Genomic DNA, 17,190 nt, shown 5'->3' with positions numbered 1-17,190 from the left:
ATAGTAATTTTAAAAAGCTCTAATGTGTACTACCAACAGAAACAGATGGCAGTTAGGTTAAATGTTAATTTGGCTTGCCACAGCCATGCGTCAACATCCATTGTGTCATGAGATAAAATGTAACTCGTTTATGGGCCTATTTTAAGATTACCCTTAAGAAATAAGTATAGAAGTGGCAGTACATTTGCAATAAAAGCTATTCTAATCTGTCAACTTTCCCTTTTTGAGAATTTGGTCATATTATATCTTATCCGCTTGCAGTGTTTGTATAGAAACATATTTAACAGAACAAAGACAGTATGAGGGACCTATGAATTGCCCGCTGTTTCTACAAAAATCTTAGTCATTCTGAACAATTCTTTTTGGAAAAGAATGTAAAAATTCTAGAATGTAAAAAATGTAAGTTACATTTTTATATTGAATTATGTGCAGTAGAATTCTTTAGGTTTCATTTTACGTAGTTACGTTCATACCGTTATTTTAATGCTATGTCTTAACAGGTTTTGTCTTACAATATGTGCATATTTACAACATGTAAATATTGTATTTCCTATTTAGCCCATGCAAATTCAGTTATTTTAAATATTTTGTTTACATATTTTTGCTACATACGTTCTATTGTTTACACAGTTACAGTCATATATTATTACTTCATAATAGAGACAATTTCACACCAACTTAATAGATCTGGAAAAAATTATTTATATATAATTTTTGCAAACACAAAAAAAAATGTGTTTTAGCAGTTTTCCCGCACAATTTATTTTTTGGAGTGATAACTGTATTTTTTTTATCAGATCAGGTGTATTCAATTACACAAAACTGAGACTTGTTTTAGTCCAGTGATTTAAAAAAAAAAAAGTAACACGGAATTCTAGAGTGGATCATTGATCAGCAAAACAATTTTAGGCTGAACAGAACACAATGGCTGATATAAACTCACAGTTATATTTACAACAGCATTATGTCATTGCTGAAATCTGTGACTTGACATTTTATCAAAAATCCACACCATCGTCTGTCTGAAAAGGGCACCAGACATTTCATAAATACAACAACAACAAAAAAGATCAACATATCATTGGACATTACAGAGCACTTTCACATACACATCAGGGGAACAGAGGAGTTATTACTAGTGATCAGATTTTTAAAGTCAAATGCAATGTTCTAAAATCTAGAATGAAACAAACTATGTGATGAAGACTGTTCCCAGCAGTATCTTTACATCGAAAGTATTAAGGAAAAGGTAAAGTTACATGTAAAACAACACAATTGCAGTTCTCTCTACATTTCACTTGAGCAAAGTCTAAGGGACTGAAAAGATTAATATGTGTTCAATACTGTAACTTTATTTCACAATACTATTGTCATGCACATCTGTACAATAGGTTAACATACGTCATTGCGAGAAAGGTAATGCTAATGGTCTTTGGAAAAAGATACACAAAAGGATAACACTGGCACATACACATGAGTTGAAGTATCAAAATCCATCTTTTTTTCTTCCTTGCAAGAGTTTGACATCTCAAACACAATTCACTGTGACTTTGGACATGCACCCACATCCCAAGTCCCCCCTTGCAATAAAAAAAAAAAAAAACAGTTTTCACTCGGTAGTAGTGTCTTTCTCTTTCACAGTGGCTTCGCACAAGGCCCTCTTCTGCATCATGTTGTAAGGGAACGGTGCACCATTGCAGGCGCCATAGTCCAGTTTGTTAAGCCTTGCCAGAGTTTTGATGCTGCCTGGAGGCCTACCTGGGCTCACCTTGTAGCCTGCAGCTTTGGTGGTGCCCAGTGGCCGTCCTGGGCTGGTTTTAAAGCCCGCTGCTCTGGTGGTGCCGGGCGGTCGTCCCGTACTTGTCCTGTAGCCTGCGGACTTAGTGGTACCCGAGGGCCTGCCTCGTCGTCCAGACTTTCCGAGGCCCTTCTTTTTCTTGCAGCCCTCTGGAGCATCTGCAGCCCTCATTCGAACGGTTTGGGAGTGAAATTCATTCTGGGAGTCCTGCATCTGGCAGGACATGGGCTTGATCATGCTCTGTGGCAAGGGGGGCAAGTTTGGGAGTGGCAGTTGTAGTGCAGGAGGTGGGGCGGTGGTGTAAAATTTGTTGGACTGTGAACTGCACAACTCAAAGTGACTGGCTGGGTGTTGCCCATCGTCCCCAATGCTACCCAGACCATAGTCGTTGCTGTTGCTGGCTACTTGGTGCATCATTTTCTGTTAAAATAAAATATATTTGAAAACATTTGATATATTACAAGATAAAGTGGTTAATGGAAAGTATATTGTGAAATAACAACTGAATGTGAGGCTTTGCAAACTTTTTCAACATCTTGCATCGACCGCGTGCATCGAAAGTGACTGATTGACGACGTCAATCAAAAAGAAAACAACAGGCCTGTCCAATTAACCACTGAAAGTTAATGCAGAAGAAGGCGTAGCTATATAAATTATATATAAACTATGGAAATATTCACACATTAAGTAGGTCGCATCACTACAGTTAGATAAACACACTGTCTGGTCACAAAATGTACAGCGACCGCGGAATATCGCTTATGCAAGTCCATCGTTGTCCTGTCATTCTGTATCTTTTTTTCCTGCGCTATTTGGTCGTTAATATAGATTATTCTTTTAATTACTGCAAATAAAATTGAATTTAGTATAAAACAGATGTCATTTTGCGTTAAATAATGCAATAAATAAAGTACTTTACCTCATCTGGAACGCGGATCACGGAATGTAATGGGTTAACGTTAAACATGAAACAGATCTATCTTCCATTCTTGAAAGCAAAAACATAATGTTATTTACGCAGGAATATGGACATCTTTGAACCGCAAGATGCTTTCTTCCTAAACGATCGTGCTAATTCTGGATTATGGGGTGGATATTTTCCCCCTGAACAGCTGAGGTTTAAAGCTGAAAGGCAGCCATTTTCACTAGAAAAAATAATAAAATAGTAAGAATAGCTAATACGCATGCGTCAGCTGCTGGTGGGAATTTATACTATTCTTTAGCAAATACCAGAAGGCCCTGGTGTCAGCTCACGCGCCACTTTTGTCCTCGATATTTATTAATTTATATATATTTATTTGTTGATGACATTTGAAAATGTCACCATGTCACTGTCTATACAGAATGCGTGGTTGGGGATTTTTAAATTATTATTATTTATCTTAATTTAAGTCATATTTCCAAAGAGAGTGTTTAATGAAAAGCACAGTCAGATATGTTCCCCATCACATAAATAAAGTAAAGAATAAACTATATGGTATATGCGAAAGTAAAAATATATGAACATGAAAACAATGTATGGATAGAAAATATTTTAAGTATAAGAATAACAGGTTACACTTTACTTGAAGGGGTGTGCATAAGACTGACATGACACCTTCATAGTCATGACATGACACATACATAATCATGACATGACATGTCATGAATATGAAGTAGGTTTTATGCATGTTTAAGACAGCTGTCATTAAGTGGCATTCGCTCAGTTATGTAATTTTTAATGCAAAGATGACCTTGTTTGAGATGTCTTTGTTATGGGCTATGGTTAGGGGTAAGGGTAGGGGTAGGGTTAGGTTAGGGTTAGGTCAAATAATGTCATATTTGCATTAAAAATGACATAACTGAGCGAATGCCACTTAATGACAGCTGTCTTAAACATGCATAAAAAACCTTCATATTCATGACATGTGTCATGTCATGATTATGAAGGTGCCATGTCAGCCTTATGCACACCCCTTCAAATAAAGTGTTACCGAATAACAATATTTAAATAAAGTAGGCTATGTTGAAGACCATAATGAACGTCGCTGCTCCTTTACAAGATACACAGAGGAAAAAAGACCTATCACTTCCCAGCAACAGAGCATAATAATAATAACAATAATAGGTTAAAAAGTTCCTTAACCTTCCAGCAACAGAACATAATGTAGTAGTAGTAATAGTAATGATAACAATATCATTGTTATTACTACTTTATTTGTTTATTAAATCATAACAATGTAGCGGTTCTCAAATTAAAATTTACTGTTATTCCCCTTGTACATCAGTTGGCGGCACTAAACGCGCAAGAGACAAAGCAATATATCTGCGACAAGTGCTACTATGGCGAAGACTTAACTGGTCAATATTAATAAGGTCATGCTGACGTTCATTGATAGCCATCCTATTGCGAACGCCTGGCTTATAACTATTAATTAGTTAATAAAGATTCAGTATAGTAATCTGCCAATGGAGAACGCCTGGCTCATGAATATTAAGAAGGAAGTCTTCACAGTAGTAGGATTCGGTATTTTGAATGCGGATTAGGTGACGTCAACCTACATGAGCGGATTCTTCGTCGCTGCTGCGCATCATAACCACACTCTGCCCGAAATCAAAGGAGCTTTCAGGCTTACTTTAATCGTTTACTGCTTCTACAGAGAACAGTAATTCATCGAGTTATTCTTGAGGGAGTAAAAGTAACAGCGTTTCACTTCATTTTGCGGCCTTAAAGTATTTCAAGTAACCAAGGACTCAACAGCTTTATTTTTTTTAAACTGGGATTGATTACTTTGACGCATGACGCCAAACCCAAATAAGGCATTTTGAGTCATTTTACCTTCTTTTTTAACATAACTTGAATGATTTAAGGAGTTGTCGAGAATGGACGAGAAGGTATTCACGAAAGAACTGGACCAATGGATCGAGCAACTGAACGAGTGCAAGCAACTGTCGGAAAACCAAGTGAAAATTTTATGCGAGAAGGTGAGTTCAGCACGACGGTCATCCTCACCCGTGTCAATGTTGCTTTGTATGTTAAAACACGTGTTTTGTCAGGCGGCCCGTGGGCGCAGCAGCAGACTGGCTATATTTGTTATCGGCTCGGATACAGTTGCAGTGCGCCCTTCCCACTGGCCGCTTATCCGAAAATGGCGGTGCCGAATTATTCTATTATTGGCCGTCTGTGTATGGAAAGCCGTAGTAACATTTAATCTATAAGCCGTACTAGTATTAAGTTCAGGATATCTCTGGTCTAAAAAGTTACTAGTAACTAAAAAATAAGTACTAGTTCTATTTTTTCTTAACAAGAAGAGTATAATTAAATACTAGTCACTATTGGAATAAGTACTAGTAGCTAATGATTAAGTACTAGTATCTAATGAATAAGTACTAGTAACTTTACAAAAGACACTAGTACCTAAAGAATAAACACTAGTACCTAAAGAATAAGCACTAGTAGCTAAAGAATAAGCACTAGTACCTAATGAATAAGTACTAGTACTTAATGGAAAAGATACTAGTATCTAAAAAATAGGTACTAGTACCATGAAAATAGATACTAGTACGGTTTATAGATTAAATGTTAAAACGGCTTGCCATAGTTTGTGCGCCATGAATGTGACTATTGGTTGTTGGCTGTGCAGCGCAGTTAGCAACCAGAGCTCGTCAGGTTAATGTTATGCCCACTTTACTGTTATTCGTTGTCAGGCAGAGTTTTGGGTTTGCCTTTTGCTTTCTAAGCAAACGTACAGATTCACCAGCATAATTTAAAAAACACTTAAACGGCGTAATTTTGCGATATATATATATATATATATATAATTTATGTACTTTTAATGTGTTAAAAAGATCAATTTTATGTAAATTGTAATTGCAATGTTAAAAATGCCCAGGTTATTTCAAATGGCGCATCTAGAATATGTCCACCTGCATTAATCAGTATGACCTTATTCTGTTAAACCACAAATTTCAGTGTCCTGTAACTTTACCTGCACAATGTAAAAGTGAAAATGCGCGCTTGCTGCCTTAAAACAGTTGACCTAAAAATGAACATTCTGTCATCATGTACTCACCCACATGTTGTTCCAAACCTGCATGACTGACTTTCTACTGTGGAGCACAAAGGAAGATGTACCTGAGTAGGGATGTAGCGGTATGACAATTTCTTATCACGATTATAGTGACCAAACTTATCACGGTTATCCGTATTATCACGGTATTGTTAACATGTCCTGGAGATGTTAAAAAAGTAATGACACATACTTCACTTCACCAAGTTTTACATTTAAAAATCAACAAACGACAAATAAAAGGACTTTTTGTTTGCATAATCACTAAAACAATAACATTACCAATGATGTTTGGATTTTAAATGACAACTTGACTGACAACAGTTTAATAGCATGTTGAAATATCTAAAGTAAATGTTCAAATAAAGCTTTGAAAAAGTTTAATAAAAAGGTAAACCTCACATTTCAGCCTTTAAATAAAGAAAAAATATGTCAAAATGATAATTGATTAATAAATGATTATATGTATTTTATCTGCTCCATAAATAATTCTAGATAACTTATCTGAATTGCTTAAATGTGTAGAATCCACATAAGCTTGTTTTTCATCAACCGGTCAAAATTTACAGCAGGGCATGCAAATTCGGTCCATTTTTGGCCAGACAGAAACTGCACACAGGCTGAATGTAAATATAAGTCTGTAAATCCACTCGCTGACAGAAGGTGGCGCTGATGGAAAAGCTGAATTCACGCAGGTGATGGAGATTTACCGCTGATTACAGAACCGGCTTTACTGATAAGATGCGCGTTAAATATCGCATGCGATTTATCGTGCAGCCCTAGTTACATCCCTATACCTGAGTTTGTATTAGGAAAAATATACATCTTTTATAATATATAAAATTAAATGTAAAAAATTATAATAATAATGATTATTATTAGTATTGTAATTAATATTATTTTTCATTTATTTTAATTTTATTATTACCAGTTAGTTTAGCTGTTAGTTACCACATTTTTAGGTTATCTGACACACATTTTTACAGCGCATTTCGTCCCTCAATCCATTTCAAAGAACAAAGGCATATTAGGCATATGCCAATATTTATTCATCACTGGTCCGTGTCAACATTGCCTCTTGCAGTTTGTTAGGAATTTTAAATGCACTTTAGGTTAATAGTTCAGAGCACCGTTTGTGTGCTTTTGTAGTCTAACCTGCCTGTTTTATCTATTGCAGGCTAAAGAAATTTTATCCAAAGAGTCAAACGTTCAGGAGGTGCGTTGCCCGGTCACAGTATGTGGAGATGTACATGGACAATTTCACGATCTTATGGAACTGTTTAAGATCGGGGGTAAATCACCAGATACTAATTACCTATTCATGGGAGACTATGTGGATAGAGGCTACTATTCAGTAGAGACAGTCACACTACTGGTGTCTTTAAAGGTGCGTGAATGGATACAGCTTTAATATATATATATTTTTTTTTTTTTAAAGAAAAATTTCATTTGCATTGTTAATGGCTTGTTTTGTCATTTTAAATCGTCCAGGTTCGATATCGAGAGAGAATCACCATCCTCCGTGGAAATCATGAAAGTAGACAGATCACACAAGTTTATGGCTTTTATGACGAGTGCCTGAGAAAATACGGAAATGCAAATGTTTGGAAATATTTCACAGACCTCTTTGACTACCTTCCTCTTACAGCCCTCGTAGACACACAGGTAAATTGATTTGTGATTAACAGTATTTCATCCGTTGTAACTGTACTCAACTCAAAACAAAGACGTTGCATAGTAATTTGAGTGCACATAAAGCTTAAGCTTTGCTCTGTCTCCACAGATTTTCTGTCTCCATGGAGGATTGTCACCTTCAATTGACACGCTGGATCACATCCGCGCGTTGGACCGTATCCAAGAAGTTCCCCATGAGGTATAAATTCCACCTGTGAATATCAGAAAGATGTATAGTGTTACTACATTCAAAATCATTAAGAGTCCCAGCTGTGAATACTACTCACAGGACCTTATGAAATCTTATTGGCAGGGTCCCATGTGTGATTTGCTGTGGTCAGATCCGGATGACCGCGGAGGTTGGGGGATTTCCCCCAGGGGGGCTGGGTACACATTTGGCCAGGACATCTCAGAAACATTTAACCATGCCAACTGCTTGACTCTGGTTTCACGAGCTCACCAGTTAGTGATGGAGGTAAAAGAGAATTGATTACCATGTATAAATGTATGTTGGATACATGAATGTTTTTAGATTTTTGGAGTAGAAGAAGTTTTATTTTTAGAAGGCCACAAGTGGCATGTTGTTACTAGTGATATTATTTATAAATTGATAATATTTACTGTAATTAAGAGGGTTATTATTGAGTATTTCCATGAATTACATTCGTAATGTACATTTCAGACATCTTCACTTTTCATTAAAACATGTAGGCTAATTGAGTAAAATCATTCAATTTGCATTCATAGTGTTGCTATTATGACATATTTTCCGTTACAATAGGGGCAGTTAATATATAAATATTCATATGCCTGTATATAAAAGTCTTAGAATGAATTTACCTTTCTCAGGAATCTCTTTTACTTAAATGTTGACTTGTCTCACATTGGTTATTTAATTATTCAACTAAATTGTCAAAATACAATTTTAAAGTCACCATGAAATCAAAATTGAAAATTCTTATTTTTTAATGGAATACTGTAGTGTTTATTATAAATCATTTATCCGTGCACTTCATTCTTTTTTTTAAATTCATGTGCCCTCGTAATCTTTAATCAAAAACGTTAACCTCCCCTCCCCCTCAAAACGACTCCTCTTCTCTTCCGGTCACGAGCTATGGCGCAAGGGCGGAGCTAGTGACGTGAGGGGTAAATGCTGGGATAAACAGGGAAAAGCTGAAGCTGAACAGGGGGAAAAGCTGAAGCTGATGCTTCACTTTATAGAAATCAATGCATTGACCAGTGCTGATGCAAGCCATGGGGGAGTACACTATGAAAGGATATTAGGATATTACCACAACATTACTCTTAGGACATCGCAAACTATTTCTTTTTTTTTTTATGAGTATGACTTAACCTGATGGAGGACACATTCAGTCATTCAGGCAGTCTCTCTCGCGCGCGCACGCTGTTAGGTATGTTTTGTGCCGTTGATCGTCCTCGTCGTCGTCTTCCTCAATAAATAAAAAATGTCTTCATGCTAGGGTGTCGGCAGTGAATCCAGTGGGGAGAAATCCCCCCACAACTAACTGCAAACTGGCATTCAGATCTGCCTCCATTTTGTTAGCAACGCCACAACTTCCAACGATCCAATCAATTCCCGAAGGAAGAAATCAAGTCCCACCCTCTCATTTCAGATGCCGTTTCACTCGGATAGACGTCACAGTAGAGAAGAAAAGACTATCGCTACTTCCGTTTCATGCCGACTTTAAATAAAATAGTTGATTTACTATTTCACATGATATTAATTACAATTTAAAGAATATGTAAATATTAATACAAAATTTAGAAAAAGTAATTAGTACATTCTGTATTTAAAAAAAATGTCTTTTGACAATTGAACAATTGAATAACTGATGACAGACAAGGCAGAATCCCAATAAAAGAGATTCATCTGAAAGGTAAATGTATATAATGATGTTATCGTATGTCATTTTTGAAGATGTTAAATGTTGTTTGTTACATGAGTAAATTAAAACGCAGCATATCTGAAACTAAATATGTAATAGAAATTTGAAACTGTACAATTGTTTTGAATTTGTAGCACATGGATAATAATACACCTACCAACTGTGGATTAGCTACTGGCTAATATATTTTTTAAAAATTTCTACAGGGTTATAACTGGTGTCATGAACGTAATGTTGTAACGATCTTCAGTGCACCTAATTATTGCTACCGATGTGGTAACCAGGCTGCCATAATGGAACTCGATGACACACTCAAGTATTCCTTGTACGTATATGACAAAGCATAAAACAATTTCTGTTTTGATTAATAATTCCCTTTTGCTGTTATAAATATGAATATTAAGAGAATGATGTCCTTTAGTTTACAGTTTGACCCTGCACCACGCAGAGGAGAGCCTCACGTTACTCGTCGCACTCCAGATTATTTCCTGTAAGATGGGAAGGTTTTTTTAAAATTACAGTATTGCAGCACTATCTGACCAGTGGACAATGATTATTCATAGAAGACATGCTCATCTGTTCAAATTTTCCAACACAAACCCCTGTCCTTGGACCAAAACATGTGCCATATCTATACTGCAATAAGATAGATGCAGTCTTCTCAACAAACACACAAATGTAACAGTACTCTTTCATCTGCATCATGTACTTTTCTCTCTTATGTACTAAAAAGCTGTTGTGTTTTTGACCAGGATATAAGGGTTTCTTCTGACTAACGGGTGTTTTGGAATAACATTTTGAATATACACTCTAAATGCTTATGACTGGATAATGTTCAAGTTGTGATGAGCTTAAAACAGTGCTGTGTATTATAGCTGCGTTTTCATGCTGCATGGCCTCGGGTACGCAATGAGCTGTCATCTGGCAAATTTCCAACTGCTGTTTTAAACGATTGCCTACTGCAGTGTTTGTTACAGCTGGGTATGAGACACTTTAGTTTTAGGCCCTTTTCAGTGTCTTTTAAGCACTTTTTCAATGCAGTATTTGTTATTGTTCTTAGTTTACAGAGCAGTGGTTTTGTTTGTTTTTGCTTTTGTATGTTACTGCATTATTTCCCAGTAATTTGTAAATGAGAGCACAATTAAATAGGGATTTGAACAGCAATAAAGACTCATGCTATTTATCTATGTAAAGTCTGTTTCTTTTTAGACAGCAGCTGTAACATTGTTCTTCCTCTGCTGTAGGATGGTGCAAAATGTTAGCAGTGTTGCTGATTGATTTTTGTTGTCAGATTGGGTCATTCCTGTTATGCAGTAAAATGTACTGAGCACTGTATCTATAAAAAAGAGAATATCCCTTTATTGTATTTCTTAATGGTTACAGTACATCAGACTTTAAAAAAATATGGTCTGGTCAAGTTCAGGCAACTATTTAAACAATGAAAATGAAGAGGATGGAACCTAATAGGACAAAAAGAATGAGGTTATCCATTGCTTAGAGCTAAATAAAAAGTTTGCTTATATGAAGGTGAAAACTTGAAATCATTTAAAATTTGAAAACCATTGTAACATTTTCTGTAATTTTATCTAACGGTGAGAGATTTTATAAAATCCGATGCTTGCTCATGATGTAATGTTTTGTTTAACTTTTTTGGATAAGAGAAGTTCTTAAAAAATGAGGAAATATCTGAAAACGTTTATTTATTCAAAAAATACTTGTTAAAAGTTGGGGAATAATGGCCAATACTCACTAAAACCAAAGTGTCAGTTAAAATTAATTCTTATGTTAACTAAATGTAATAATGCGATAAAACAAAATAATATGATTTGCATGACGGAAATCGTGAGTTTAATATTTTGCATGGCATTAAAATGATATGCATAAGAGGAATGACATAACAGGTTGGTGTTTAAAATATCCGCTAGATGGAGCCATTTTCTTAGCCAGTTACCTGTAACTCTACTGTAGTTAATTGTACCAACGACTACAGAATACTAACCAGTGCTGAAACGGGGGTTTCATGACCCTTTAAAGAGACTTTGTACTACTGATGAATCTATCACGCACCCTCTTCGAATAAAAAGAGTTTTAATTAGCTCCAAGAAATAACTGGCATTTCGAAAAGGTCTTAGTTTTTGGAGATACTTATGTAATTAACATATTCATCTCTTTCTGTAGAGATTCAGTTAAATTTTTTTTTAAAGTGTTCATTGCGATCCCTCTGTATGACATACAAAATACATGTAAGAGCATTTATTTATTTGGTGAACACAAAATTCACACAGGTAGACAATCAGCAGTTAAAAATGAATGTCATCAAAACTGAAGACTTAAAACGGATTTGGCATCTTTGAAGCTCATTAAATTTAATAATCTAAATATTTGCATTCCTTTGATTTCATGACAAAAGTCTTTCGTTGACTGACATGCATTTTATTTATTTATTTTTATTTTTATTTATTTTTTGATATAACTGTTTTCTAGAATATAAATCGAATGTTACCATGTTGCAAATATTTTCCAAGATATTGAAAACTTTTATTTTGAATTGTCTTCAGCGTCTCTGGTTGGTTGGGAGAGAGGGTGGCGTTTACTGCAGCGTTCTTCACCTTCATTCGTAAATACCAAATTAACCTCAGCGCGTGAGCCTGATATCTGCTGCGGAGTGCTGTGATTTGGTCTGACGGCGAGCTTTGCACTGTTGCACTGTAAGTAACATGACCTTTCTTTATAGATCTCCACGGATGCCATTGTCAAGATATGTTTTTCTTCTTTTTTTTGCTGGCTGCATTAGAATGTAAAAGCTTATGCTGTCAGTAAGTGGGTTTGTGATGTGGCATCCAGAGGTTAATAAAGAGGTGCACAGCTGGAGTTGTACAGATGCTTTTAAAGACAAAACTAACATTGATTGAGATGTTCATCATATGGAGCTATATTTTTAACATTATATTTAAGCATAATATAATTCATATTTGGATTTATGACATATTGAAAACCCCAATGGAAACCACCTAACCGGTACTGACTGGTTTTGAACCATACTTTGCCATTGGGCTACAATGATGAAATTCTAACAGTTGATTTCAAAACGAGACACCATATAACGTTAAATCATGCCATTTATACGACAGTGTTTGCTCTTTAAAGAGCATCACTGTTTTAACACATAAAATATAGCCTATGAATTAAGATGTGTGCATGCATATTATTACTAGGCTATTGAAAAAACACAGAGTATAATATATCAAATTATGAATGCATACTATTGGCCAAGAAATGGGGCTGTTTGGGGAAAGTGTCATAAACACGGTTTCTCTGTTCAAAGTTCAGTTCAGATCAAGAGGCCCGTGCATCGGACAGTGTCTTATCACTGCAATCCATAGTGTGTACGCGCTGTTCTGGTGTTTTCATTGTAGGAAAACGTAAAATATAGTCGCTTTGTTGCGATGTCAGAATCGTGAATCAATTGTTCTTTTGAGTCGGCTCTTTGTTTTAGCGAATCGGTTGAGCCTGTGCACACAAGAGCTGCGTCCGAAATCGCATACTTCCATACTATATAGTAGGCGAAAAACAGTATGCGAGGCGAGTAGTATGTCCGAATTCATAGTATTCGAAAAACAGTAGGCGAGAAGTACCCGGATGACCTACTACTTCCGCCCGAATTCCGTAGCATGCATACGATGGACACTTTACTATCCCATGAGGCCACGGGAGAGGAGGCGTCATATTCGAAAATGGCGGAAGGCGGCGATGCGGCTCTTTTCAAGTGTCAGTACCTCAGGGAAAAACGTTGTTCATTGTGGTTAAATTGCACTTGTTTAACATGATCTAAGTGAACGGCTGACTTATTGAAAGTTTAAACATTGTAAATCGATTAGATGATTTCGTGAATCGGCTGTAAAAAGATGTTTAATCATTATTATTACTGAGCACATCAAGTTAAAGAACAGATCGAGCTAGTGTCAATGCTGTTGTACATCAGCGTGTTAACTGCTTTTTTAACGGAGACGTTCGTTGTTAAGTAGTTTAATGAGATTAGAAAATTCCACGGACTTTAAAACATTTTGTCCCCTCTTTTACTAATATTTAGTTGATATTTTGTTAGCTACATACTAAGCTACTGTTAATACATATGCCACAGCTTGTCAATGTAGCATTAATGGATTGATAATGACTAATGGTTACTGCTTTGACATTACAGGGACTGTCTGTAGGGTGCAAGTAATTTTCACTACATTGTCTCTACATCATATATTTATTTAATTTTTTATTTAGTCATTTAGCAGACGCTTTTATCCAAAGCGACTTACAAATGAGGACAACAGAAGCAATCAATTGTAGTATTAAAACAACTAAAAACAGATCCAAAACTAAAAGCTAAAACTTTATAAATACTACCTATACACATTTTTAAAATAAAGAGATTAAATAAAAATGACAAATGCATACAACAAAATTTCATAAAGCTAAAAATTCAAAATAGTAAAGAACAAAAGGTATAAGAGTATAATAACGCTTCTAACATAACACAGCCAAACACCAAAAAAAAAAAAAACTAAGTATATGTACAACCACACACTCACATATATGTATATATATATATATATACACACATACACATTTATAAATTCAATATATATATTATTTCATTTCCATTTAGTTTGTTGAAGTATTAAAATAACTCAAATTAAATAAAACTAAAAACTTAATAAAAGACCTATACAGACATAATAAATTCAGACATAATTTAACTAAAATTAAAATAAGTAACAAATACAAATAATACAAATCAAATGACAGTAGTTTATCAGTAATCCTAAAAAATCAGTGATCTGCGAGCAGCTAGAAGCCTCCTCTGAGCTGTTGATCCAATCAAGGTTAAAACGCGATGAAAGCGGTAAGAATAACGTGAAACATTGCTGATGTTCGCGCAGTAGTGCGGGCTCTTACATTTTGGCGCTGTTGTGAAGACGCATGTCACGTGACAACATCAACATGGCGGATGTAGTACGTCCGAATTCCATTCATACTACTCTCATTCATACTATATAGAACGTACTTTTTTAACGGTCGAGTAGTACGTTCAAATTCAAATGTAGTACCTACTAAGTAGTATGCGATTTAGGATTGTTCACAAAAATGACTGAACGATTCGTTGACGGATCGAATTGAATCCGTCAGAATCAACAATTGACTCATTGAACCGAGAATCATCTCTTGTTCCGTTCTCTGCAATTAAAAAAAAAAGAGAGAATCATCTCTTGTCAAATAAAACTAAACTTATTGGCAAATAGAAGAACATGTTACATAAAACGTTTTTATTAAATTGCTTGTTATAGAAATACGCTACGATATTTAAATATATTTTAATAGGCTACTTAATGTAAATATACATTTTAAATCATTTTTTGGAATTATGGCTGATATGGGAACATTAAATTACATAAACACCATATTTAATAAAACATAATCGAATTAAAACGTAATATAAAGCAATGCCTAAATATCGAAACGTTTCTAAGCATTTAAAATACCACACTGGGATGTATGGCTGAATTCCTGAATTCTTTTCGAACCGGTTCTTTTAAACGAACTGCTCAAAAGAGTCGACTCGGACTCAACTGAGAATCGACTGAGTCGGACTTCCTATCACCATTGAAACACAACCGGGACGCAGCGTAAGCCAAAGCATCAAGTGATCTCGTGCAAAGCATGAACATGATTTGATTTAAAAAGACACGGGCCCACTTTTGTAGCTGTCAGCAGAGAAACGCATGATTTATTATCGTCCCTTTAGCCGTCTTGGTGCATTGTCAAGATAAAATGTCACCAAGCTGCAAGTGCGTGATTTATTTCATTTATTTAATTCTGCCACTGTGAATGCCTTTAATTGCAATATGCACATGCAAATAAATGGTTAAATTCTGTTATCTAAACTCAACCTTGAAGCATTTGATAATGAAGTTGGTTTTCTAATCGTCATTGGAAAGGCATGGTTCAAAACAGTAACCTCTTATCATTTAAAACCAGTGTTGGGAAGGTTACTTTGGAAATGTAATAGGTTACAGATTACAAGTTACCCTACTTAAAATGTAATAAGTAGTGTAACTTTTCAATTACTTTATTAAAGTAATGTAACTGATTACATTTGATTACTTTTCTAAATTTGTAATGTTTTCAACCGTTTATCATTTTTAAACATGTAAACTAGGCAGGGTAAACCTTATAGTAGTACTCAACACTGATTACTTTCACACTTTCGAAATTCTTCATTACTTGAATTAAGATTGTATTTCAATTTTAAAGTAGACATGCAAGGGATGTAGGATGCAAAATTCACTTTTACATTGTGTTTGCATATAAATGTATCTTAGCAGTGTGTGGACACAGCCACCCTACAATGATAAAAATCCATTCACTCCTTCTTTTTTTTTAATCCCCGAAAATCCTAAACAGTCTCAATTATCAAGCCGTTTTGATTTTCAAGGCAGGTTTTGTTAAAAAGTTAAAACTCAAAGATAGATCAGTACCCAGTGTTCGTGATCCAGCTGCACCTCCAGAAGAAGTAAGTCTAACACTTTATATTTTTTATGATTATTTTTAAATCGCCTTTGCTCTTCCATGAAGAAAGGGGCGGGTGAGCAGAGCTCATTAGCATTTAAAGGGACATGCCCCAAAATGAGTCGCTGTCAACAGAGCAAGGTAAAAAGGGTTTTGTTTTACACGACCACTGAGGAACTTTAACAAAAGTATGTTGCAGACCGTTCATGAAGACCCTAAAGAATCAGTATGTGGGAGTGTGTGTGAAAAAAAGCAGATGTAACCCCCTTTGTAATCCTTAACATTTTCATAAGTAACTGTAATTTAATTACACATTTTTTCTCAGTAACTGTAACTGATTACAATTACTTTTATATTGTAATTAAATTACTTAATTCCGTTACATGTAACTAGTTACTCCCCAACACTGTTTAAAACCATATGGCTTTCTTTCTTCATTGGAAAACAAAAATTGCAGTCTCAGCCTCAGTAATCTTGATTTTCATTGTATGGAAAATAATGCAATGAAAGTGAATGTTGACAAAGACTGTCAGTCCTTCACACACACTCTGTCGAATATCTTTTGTCTTTCACAGAAGAAAGATGAGAATAAATGAGAATGAGTTACTGATGACATTTTTTGACAGACTATCCGTTCAATCAATCCCCTTCCCTGAGACTCAATTTCTAATCTGGTACTTTAGCCAGTTTTGTATAGAAACACAGGACATATACAGTGCTGCCCACAAATATTGGCACCTTTGGTAAATATGAGCAAACGTGGCTGTGAAAATAAATCTGCATTGTTTGTCCTTTTGATCTTTCATTCCAAAAATTTACAAAATTCTAACCTTTCATTGAAGTAAAACAATGGAACGTGGGGGGGAAATCTCATTGTGAAATAAATGCTTTCTCTAGTTCACGTTAGCCACAGTTATTGGCACCCAATTATTGCAACGTCCTTTTCCCAAGGTAACAGCTCAGAGTTTTCTCCTATAATGCCTGAAGAGTTTGGAGAACACCTGATAAGAGATCAGAGACCATTCCTTCATCCAGAATCTCTCCAGATCCTTCAGATTCACAGCTCCTTCTCTTCAGTTCACCCCACTCATTTTCTACAGGGTTCAGGTCAGAGGACAGGGACAGCCATGGCAAAAGCTTCATTTTGTGCTCAGTGACACATTTTTGTGTTGATTTTGATGTTTGTTTTGGATTATTGTCT

General features: G+C 35.4%; 3 protein-coding genes across 4 annotated transcripts in view; 2 read left to right on the top strand and 1 right to left on the bottom strand.

Moving 5' to 3' along the window:
- Window positions 1-755: 755 nt before the first annotated feature.
- LOC107680608 (UPF0461 protein C5orf24 homolog) lies at window positions 756-5,948 on the bottom strand. Of its 2 annotated transcripts, none has more exons than XM_016476557.1 (2): window positions 5,851-5,948; window positions 756-2,218 (listed from the first exon to the last, which is right to left on the bottom strand). In XM_016476557.1, exons 1-2 carry the CDS (start codon window positions 5,872-5,874, stop codon window positions 1,610-1,612), a joined length of 633 nt encoding a protein of 210 aa, XP_016332043.1. In that variant the 5' UTR covers window positions 5,875-5,948; the 3' UTR covers window positions 756-1,609. The 2 variants fall into 2 exon arrangements, with proteins under 2 accessions (XP_016332043.1, XP_016332042.1); XM_016476556.1 differs by lacking the exon at window positions 5,851-5,948 and adding an exon at window positions 2,718-2,960.
- On the top strand, window positions 4,311-10,615 carry LOC107680607 (serine/threonine-protein phosphatase 2A catalytic subunit alpha isoform-like). The gene is made up of 7 exons (XM_016476555.1): window positions 4,311-4,762; window positions 7,025-7,234; window positions 7,339-7,512; window positions 7,631-7,720; window positions 7,835-7,996; window positions 9,635-9,753; window positions 9,850-10,615. The coding sequence occupies exons 1-7, from the start codon at window positions 4,661-4,663 to the stop codon at window positions 9,920-9,922; spliced, it is 930 nt and encodes a 309-aa protein (XP_016332041.1). The 5' UTR covers window positions 4,311-4,660; the 3' UTR covers window positions 9,923-10,615.
- Window positions 10,616-12,011: 1,396 nt separating this feature from the next.
- Window positions 12,012-17,190, top strand: part of LOC107680673 (sideroflexin-1-like) — a 14,540-nt gene continuing 9,361 nt past the window's right edge. Inside the window, exon 1 of the mRNA XM_016476679.1 lies at window positions 12,012-12,136. The gene's annotated coding sequence lies outside the window, so the exon portion shown is untranslated. The remainder of the gene's footprint in view (window positions 12,137-17,190) is intronic.

This window comes from Sinocyclocheilus anshuiensis, unplaced genomic scaffold (genome assembly GCF_001515605.1).
Source record: "Sinocyclocheilus anshuiensis isolate Anshui unplaced genomic scaffold, SAMN03320099.WGS_v1.1 scaffold328, whole genome shotgun sequence".
Taxonomy (NCBI): Eukaryota; Metazoa; Chordata; class Actinopteri; order Cypriniformes; family Cyprinidae; genus Sinocyclocheilus; species Sinocyclocheilus anshuiensis.
The sequence above is the reverse complement of the archived record's forward strand: the minus strand, read 5'-3'. Positions and strand labels throughout refer to the sequence as shown.

Excerpts from the sequence above, each read along its gene's own strand:
- LOC107680608 (XM_016476556.1), bottom strand. The coding sequence starts at position 2,765 with ATGTTTAACGTTAACCCATTACATTCCGTGATCCGCGTTCCAGATGAG. Across the intron at positions 2,219-2,717 it reads TGATCCGCGTTCCAGATGAG|AAAATGATGCACCAAGTAGC; the intron begins GTAAAGTACTTT and ends TTATTTTAACAG.
- LOC107680607 (XM_016476555.1), top strand. The coding sequence starts at position 4,661 with ATGGACGAGAAGGTATTCACGAAAGAACTGGACCAATGGATCGAGCAA. Across the intron at positions 4,763-7,024 it reads TGAAAATTTTATGCGAGAAG|GCTAAAGAAATTTTATCCAA; the intron begins GTGAGTTCAGCA and ends TATCTATTGCAG. Across the intron at positions 7,513-7,630 it reads CAGCCCTCGTAGACACACAG|ATTTTCTGTCTCCATGGAGG; the intron begins GTAAATTGATTT and ends CTGTCTCCACAG.